Source organism: Canis lupus, chromosome 19 (assembly GCF_003254725.2).
Source record: "Canis lupus dingo isolate Sandy chromosome 19, ASM325472v2, whole genome shotgun sequence".
Taxonomy (NCBI): domain Eukaryota; kingdom Metazoa; phylum Chordata; class Mammalia; order Carnivora; family Canidae; genus Canis; species Canis lupus.
In genome coordinates, this window is record NC_064261.1 from 43,809,916 (window position 1) to 43,819,171 (window position 9,256).

Below are 9,256 nucleotides of genomic sequence, written 5' to 3' on the forward strand. Positions count from 1 at the left end.
TAATCTTAGGTAGTAATACTTATATCAAACAAAATAAACTTTAGAACAGACCATACATAACTAGAGACAAGGGCATGACATAATAATAATTCCAATAAGAGAATATACTAATTGTAAATATCTATGCACCCAACATCAGAGTACCTAAAAAGATAGAGCAAATACTAACAAACATAAAAGGAGAAATTAACAGTAATACAATCATAGTAGGAGACTTTATACCCCAGATACATCAATGAATAGATCATCTAGACAGAAAATAAATAAGAAAACATTGCCCTTAAATTACACATTATTTTAGATTAGATGGACTTAATAGATATATATAGAACATTCCATCTAAAAACTGGTCTATATATTGTTTTCAAGTGCATGGGAAACACTCTCTAGGATAGATCACACATTAGGCCACAAAACAAGTTTTAATAAGTTTAAGAAGAAGTATTTTTGCCTACCACAACAAGATGAAACTAGGAATCAGTTACAAGAGGTAAACTGGAAAAAAAATCACAAAAATGTAGAGATTAAACAACATATGGTACTAAACAACAAGAGAGTCAATGAAAAAAAAATCAAAGGGGAAATAAAAAATACATGGGGACAAATGAAAATAGACACAAAATATTCTAAAATCTATGGAACCCAGCAAAAGAAGTTCTAAGAAGGAAGTTTAGTGATATATTCCTACTTATAAAAAAAGAAAAATCTCAAATAAACAATCTAACCTCACACTATAGGAACCAGAAAAGAAAGAACAAACATAGCCTGAAGTTAGTAAAGGAAGGGAATAATCAAAAGTAAAAAAAATAAATAAATAATAATAGTAGGAAGATAATAAATAATAAATAAATAAATAAATAAATAAATAAATAAATAATAAAATAATAGGAAGAAGAATAACAGAGTAAAAATAAATGAAATAAAGACCAAAACATAGAAAAGATCAATAAAAATAAAATAAAGTTCTTTAAAAGGATAAACAAAATTGATAAATTTTAGCCAAATTCATCAAGAAAAAACAAGAGGATACAAATACATAAAATCTGAAATCGAAGAGTAAGTTACAACTGACAACATAGAAATACAAAGGATTCTAAGAGACTACTAGGAACTATTGTATGCAAACAAATTGCACAACCTAGAAGAAAATGATAAATTCCTATAAATATACAATCTTCCAAGACTGAATCAGAAAAAATAGAAATGTGAACAGTATAGTTACTAGCAATGACATTGAATCAGTAGTCAAAAAACTCCCAAAAAACAATTTTACTTAAGCATATGAAGAATAAATAATACTCATTCTTCTCAAATTATTCCAAAAAGCTAAATAAAAGGGATGCTTCCAAATTTATTCTACAGGCCAGCATTACCCTGATACAAAAACCAGTCAAAGGCATTCCAAAAAAAAAATATATATATATATATGTATATATATATATACACATACACACACACATATATATATAGGCAAATATCCTTCGTCAACATACATGCAAAGATTCTCAACAAAATATTCAACTCAATTAAAAATTAGAAGAGGAATTGAATAGGCATTTTTCTGAAGAACATACAGAAGGCCAACACATATGTGGAAAGATGCTCAATATCACTAAACATCAGGGAGCTACAAACCAAAACCACAATGACACAGTAGCTTATACCTGACAGAATGACTAGTATCAAAACAAAACAAAACAACCAAGAAATAACAAGTGTTGGCAAGGATGTGGAGAAATGGGAATGGTCAAGTGTTGATGGTAAGAATATAAACTGTTACAGTCACTATGGAAAACAGTACAGAGGTTCCTCAGAAAATTAAAAATAGTAATACCATATAATTCAGTAATGTCACTTCTGGGTATTTATCCAAAAAACAAAAACTCTAATTGGAAAAGATAAACACACCCATACATTCATTGCAGCATTATTTACAATAGCCAAGATCTACAAGCAACCTAAGTGCCCATCAATAGATAAATGGGTAAAGAACATAAAATATATATATCACAATATTAATTCAGCCATAAAAAAGAATGAACTCTTGCCTTTTGTGAAAACATGGATGGACTTAGAGGGTATTATGCTACATGAAATAAGTCAGAGAAAGTTATATACTGTATAATCTCATTTATATGTGGAGTCAAAAATATAAAACAAACTGACAAAACAAAAACAGACTTATAGACACAGAAGAAAACTGGTAGTTGCCAGAGGTAAGGGAGTTGGGGGGATGCGCAAAACAGATGAAGGAGATTAGGAGGTACAAACTTCCAGCTATAAGAAAAAAATAAGTCACAGGGATTAAAAGCAAGCATAAGGAATACCGTCAATAACGTAATAATTTTACATGGTGACAGATGGTAGCTAGACTAATTGTCTGATCATTTTGTTATGTCTATAAATATTGAATTGCAATGTTGTACACCTGAATTTACTGTAATGTTTTATGTCAACTACAATTTAAAAAAAACAAAAGACACAAATGAAAACAGTTTTTTGTCGAGTATTGGTTGTATTTATAGTCAAAGATTAACACATTTTCTCTATCCTAGGTCTTTAGGTAATACAGAACAATTTCTGTGGAACTCCATGAGCTTTTATTAAATAAAAAGATCCTTATTGGTAAACATGGACTCTACAGAATTCCATTTTTTTAAAGACAGAATAAAACAAAAGCTACTAGAGATTATATAACCTTGAAATCTTTGTTGTATTATATATTCCTATTGTTTCTATAATCCAACTAGCCAGATGCATATTTATTAAAAGCCAGATGAGTGGGACACAGGGACTTTACAAAACTTGGTAATGTTCACCTAGCCAGTTAATACCAAAAGTAAGGCTTAAATTCAAAATTCCATTAAAAGTATAATTTTAATGGGTTAACTAAACTTTCAATTTTGTATTCTATCATTTATTTGGAAACTTAATTTTTAAATGTTTGTACCTAAATTTAATAATATCAGTTTCAAATCTGAATAATAAGCAAACATTCAATTCTACTTTTTCTAGTTGCACAATTTTAGATGCACCTACACAATGGGAACGTTAAAATTTGAAAGTGAAAGGGATACTGAGAGCAAAGATAAAATCCTTACAAAATATTCACCATGAAGAGGTGTTGCATTATGTCTAAACCTTCAAAATATTTATTCAGCAGTTTTAGACAAAAAACTGTGATAAATGTCCTTGCAATGATGGTGGGGTAGCATGTTGATCTTCCTCTTTTGAAACAGCTTTGATGACTTTACTTCCAAGTGATTAGCTTGTTTTGTCATAATAGAGGAAATTAGAAGCAGTATTTTTAAAAAGAACACACAAATTCTAGGTAGTTTTTAGAGTACTGTTTTAAATGGGACAATGTGTCACTGAGATTTAGATGCTTTCCTTCTCCATCAGTTTCACTAACTTTTTTTTAATGTGTATCAAAATGAGTGATGTGAACTGAAAAGCTATGGATTCGATTTTGAAAAGGGGCAAATCTACTTGTTTTATTAAGTAAATCAGTAGTACCTTAGATTTTACTAGGCCTATTTTCATATTCAGTAATAAAATATTCACCTGTGCAAAGGATATATAACATTAAAGAAATAGGAAGAAACAGGAAAAATAAATTTATTACTAGCTGCAAGGCATGCAGAGGTGGCCATACTATACATCTAGCTACATCCATTTTTCTAACTAAAAATGCTCCCAAGTATAGCATGATGGTTGAAAGCACTGGCTCTTGATTGAATAATACCACAGAGCCCTTCTCTGCCATATATGTGGCTTAGGTGTTATTGAACAGCTACTAAGCTTCTCTGTGAATTATTATCTTCATCAGTTAAGTGGGAATAATTATAATAATGCCTACCACATAAGAATACTATGAAAATAAAATGAAATATGAAAAGCTCAGCGCAGTATCCAGAGCACTGTTAGCATTCACTACCTGTTAGCTAGTACAGTGATTAATAGGTTGATATAACTCTCAGAAGCCTTAAAAAGTGAAAATAAACGATATTGTATTTTAATTAATAAACAGTCTCTAAGTCAAATTTTGTAAAAAACATTAGAGGATCTTAAAAATTCATTACTTATTTTATTAGCAAAAATATACATTATCATATTGTTCACTGTAGCCAGCCAGAAAGTATCCTGGTTTAGACAGGGATGCAAAATGGAAAGTTGAAATCTTAACTAGGCATATAGTTTTTGAAATGTCAAAAGAAATCTTTTAAGTTAAATTAGAGATCTGATGACTGAACCACTTAAATTACTATACATTAGAATATACTATGGAGGTAAAAACAAAGTAGGTATATAAAAAAGTAATTGAAGTGAATAAAGCAGTGCTATAAGGCACTGTGGAAGCATTTTTTCATACCAGGATCCAGTAGAAAATAGTACCACATCCAGGGCAATAATTTTCCTGACTGATTTTTTACAAGTATTACCCAGTAGTTTCATTTAGAGTTTCTTTGCTATATCCTGGGCATATACTTTTGTACTGGATACTCATAATAACCCTGAAAATTAGGTAGAGAATCTGTATATTGGAAAACTATAATTTATGAAGATTAAATGCTTTACTACAGGTTACATGGCCTCTATTTTTATTTTATTATTTTTTAACTGATGATGGCTAATTTTCATGCAATAGCTATTATTTTATTTTGTTAAGAAAGTATTTAATTTATTTAACCAAAAAAAAATGTATCCATTTCTCCCACTCATACCACCTTTTGCAACCATCAATCTGTTCTCTGTATCTATGAGATTGTTTTACTTGTTTTCTATGATTCCACATATAAGGGAAGTCATAAGTTGTCTTTTTCTGAGTTATTTCACTTAGCAGAAAGCCCTCGAGGTCCATCCACATTGTCTCAAATGGCAAAATAGCATTCTTTTTTTATGGTTGAATAATATTGCATTGAATAAATATATCATATTTTCTTTATTCATTTAGCTATCGGCGGACACTTGTGTTGCTTCTACATCTTGCCTGTTGTATATAATGCTGCAATTAACATAGGAGTGGATATATCTTTTTAAATTTATATTTCTGTTTTCTTGGTTTAAATACTCAGAAGTGGAATTGCTGCATTATGTGGTATTTTTGTTTTTAATTTTTTGAGGAACCTCCATTCTGTTTTCCATAGTGACTGTACCGATTTATATTTTCACCATCAGAGTACAAAAGTGTTCCTTTCATCCTTGCCAACACTTATTTCTTGTCCTTTTGATAATAGCCATTTTAACTGGTATGAGGTGATATCTCCTTGTGGTTTTGATTTGCATTTCACCAATGAATAAGGTCGAGCATCTTTTCATGTGTCTGTTGGCCATCTGTATATCCTTTTTGGGAAAATGTCTATTCCATTCATCTGCCTTTTAGAATCATATTGATTTGTTCTATTGAGTTGTATGAGTTCTTTATATATTTTGGTTATTACCTCACAGGGCTTTGAATTGGAAAAGATAGACCAAGAATTTGATCACAGTTATTGCCTTTAACACAAACTGTATTCATCAGGTCATAGTTAATAATTATTCCCATGTGCCTTAAGCACTCAACTGTCCTATAATCAGTACTACCTAAAGTTGTCACTCCACAATAAGATGAGTGACCTGTACTAGAATGTAAATCAATGCATTTCTTCACTCATCAAGAAACTCTCACTATCTCTCTATGTTTCTCTCTCTCACACACACAAATGTCCATATCTATATACTCACATATATACACACATACAAACATATATGTATATATACAATTAGTTTCCCAGGGATAATTATATCTAATATATATATATATATATATATATATATATATATATATATACCGTATACAGGTATATATCTATATGTATAAATATATTTATAGGCATATATTCAATTGAATTAAACAGTATGCTTGATGGTGTAGATAAGGCATTAACAAACTATGCCCTGCTAGTTGATTGCCTTTATCCGTAAATCAAGTTTTACTGAAATACCGTCATACCCATTCATTTACATATTCCCTATGTCTGCTTTTAGTGTTGCAGTTGTGATAGAAACAATATGGCCCATAAAGCTTCAAATATTTACTATGAGGCACTTCAGGAAATTCAGTGGAGGAACGAAGAGCCACAGGATCATTTGCCCTTTAGGCATGCGCGGGGCTGGGGATACAAGGGTCAAGATTTCTCCAGTTTGTGTTACCACCCAGATCTTAATTGCCTGAGCTCTGAGCTTTCCCAGTTGCTAAGAATTGCTGTTCTCATAGAATAAATGTACTATTCTACAGACCCCAAATACCTGCCATAAAGGTTCTACAGAGGCAGCATTAAACTGTTCCATTAACATTTTATTTGGAACCCAGAGAAAAGAGAATACATATGACCCTCACAGAATTCCCATTTTTTTTTTTACTTCAAAGCTTTTAGGTTGTTTTGAGGACCCAAGCATAGACAGAGGATTATTTTCTTCTTTTCCAATGTTCTTTTATCCCAGGGAAGCAAATCAATTTGATTTCACATTTAAAAATATATAACTAACAAGGCTTATGCAAATCACTCTGACAATTCCAGTTCAATTAATAATTAAGAGTAAACTTTTCAAAATCTCATCCAGTTTTCTTTTTCATTTTATATTCAATTGGATTGGTTCAAACAATTACAAATTGAGAAATCTCTTGATACACATATTTCAGGGAAGTACAAAGCAAATTTTTTTCAAATGTATTATTGTTTAATATAGAATCAAGAAAATCTGTTAACTTACATGTCTCTGAGATCCATCATATTCACACCTTTCGATTTTTCCTAGGCTGCCATCTGAGAAATACAGCTTCTCTGCACGGTGGTCAATGGTGAGACCGTTTGGAGTGAGTATGTCTGTACTGACCACCACTTGAGCATTTTTCCCAGTCAGGGTAGATCTCATGATACTTGGATGCTGTTCATTCCAGTTGGTCCAAAACATTAAGCTAATTGAAATGAAAATTGTGATAATAAATTAAAATTTTAATTAACAATAGAAACAGTAGAAATGTGGTGAGGTTAAGCTGTTTAAAAGGAAGCAAAATTGTTTGTCTCGTATTCTAAAACTCTTAAGTAAGTCTAGCTATTAAGTGGAGATACATATATCATATATACATGTATATTTTTCTGAGCTTCTTAAATAAAACCTGAAAACTATTTCTGAAAAATAATTATCTTGTACATTCCCTCAAATAATTAAGTTGAGTCAGTTTGATATATAATGACAATTTATTTTAATCATGGACAAAACAGTTATCTTAAATTTTCTGTGAATTGCAAATATATTCTAACTTATTAATGTCATGTTTTAGCAGATTGAGTATAATTGTTTTAGACATCATTCTTAACCTAACTGTATTTCTTTTCTAATTGGTAAATATAAAAAATATCCTTCTCCTTACTGGTTTGCTTTTTTAAATTCTGCATTCTCTTTTATATATGTTTTAGAGAGATACAATTAATAAACTTTATATTTCTTTAATTTCTTTTTTTTCTCTTCTCTGTCAGTGTAATTTTTTATAAATGACAATGTTGCTTTTGGTATTCCAGATATTACTCTCACCTCCCTAAAAGTATTATCTATTACTTACAGATTTTATAGAATGTTTTAAATCAGTGTTCTATCAACCTAATTTGAGGAAGCCTTTACAAGTCACTTGAAGACTAGAGAGTCTGTTGAGTTTCAGTTTCTAGTCCCTATATTTATGGAAGCAGCTCTTCTTTCTTTTCTTCTTTTTTTTTTCTTCTTTCTCTTCTTTTACCTATAGGACTGTCCCTAAGAGTTTATTTGAAGACTAGTTGTTGCTCAGAATGGCAAAAAGAAGGGAAGGAAGGAAGGAAGGAAGGCAGGAAGGAAGGAAAGAGGAAGGGACAGAGAGGCTATCAGGAAAGCTGTTTTACTTATTTGAAAAAATATGCTAAATATATTTTGACAAAAAAAAAAGAAAAAAAGAAAAAATAAATATATTTTGACAAAGAAAAAGTATTTGAAATAATATTTCATAGGTACAGCAAGATTGCATATATCATTCCTATGTATGATCATTTAAAGGTCATATAGAATTACAACTGAATAAAGTTTTCAATATGGGGTTTTTTAGTATTATGCAAACACCAATTACTAAACAATACTTAAGTCACAACAAAATCTTTCTACTTGTTAATTTAAAATATAAACTCTACCAACTGAGAAAAGCTGGGTCAACTATGCTCTTTGTTAAAATGTTTCATAGCCTTTCCATCTATCCTGCAGAATATAAAAGCATTCGAAATGAACTTGTGTCAAAAATATTTTGTCCAATGACTGGGTAAATTTGCAAAAACAAATGGCATTTCACTTTCTTAAGTTACACAGTAGCTTTATCCACATACTGTGACTTTTAAAAGAAAACATTTTGGTATGTTTAATTCCAATTTACAGTTCACTATATGCAAGATGGAAGTGTAATGTTAGCTTATGTAGTAATATTATAGGATAAATCAGTTAAACTAATCATATATAATATAAATTATCAGTGATTGCCCTTATGTTTACTTCAAAATTGTCTTAGAAATTCCTTTGATTAGCTGCAGAATATTTATTATTGTCCTAAGATTCTCCTGGTGAACCATCGAGATCAGTGCAGTTGATTTAACAAGAAGCTGTATTGTGATATATCAGTGGTGTGAGCCGAACCAGCTCTGCCTAGGCATCTGAAGTCCTGTGTCCATCTGAACTAAGTCACCAGAACTGTGTGAGGAACTTTGTCTCAAGCTTCAGAGTCTTCATTTATAATATGAAGGTATTTAATTGAATTAAATCTAATCTCATTTCTAGCTCTGTAAGAGTATCTAGATGTAGTTATTCACACACTGATGAATTTATGCAATCCTTCTTTTAAGTGGTCAGGGTCAGTGTTTATCAGTAATTGTTTTTGTTTATTCTTCATTTTTTTCTTTACCACATCTAAAAAGAGCTCTTCAATTTCTGCTTACTGAAAGCCAGAGTTACCTGACTGTTATTTGATTAATTTAAGAACAAAAGGACTTTCCAGTAGTTAACAAATTTCTTACTATATGGAAGTAGAACTTCATAAACATCCTTGTTCTATATAACACAACTTTGTTCTTCTTTTTTTTATACAATTGCTTCCTTATGGCATCCACTTCAAACATGAATTTCTTCTAATTTGTTTTGGTTTTTGTTCTCTCTATATCATGGCCTGAGCATTTCTTCTTGTCATGAAATCTTGGTAAGTATTATT

At 30.5% G+C, this 9,256-nt stretch overlaps 1 protein-coding gene across 1 annotated transcript in view; it reads right to left on the reverse strand.

Annotated features, from left to right (window-relative positions):
- LRP1B (LDL receptor related protein 1B) overlaps positions 1–9,256 on the reverse strand; it is a 1,837,374-nt gene that overhangs the window by 319,529 nt on the left and 1,508,589 nt on the right. The window contains exon 43 of the mRNA XM_049097407.1: positions 6,754–6,958. Within this exon, the coding sequence (XP_048953364.1) occupies positions 6,754–6,958 (205 nt within the window). The remainder of the gene's footprint in view (positions 1–6,753; positions 6,959–9,256) is intronic.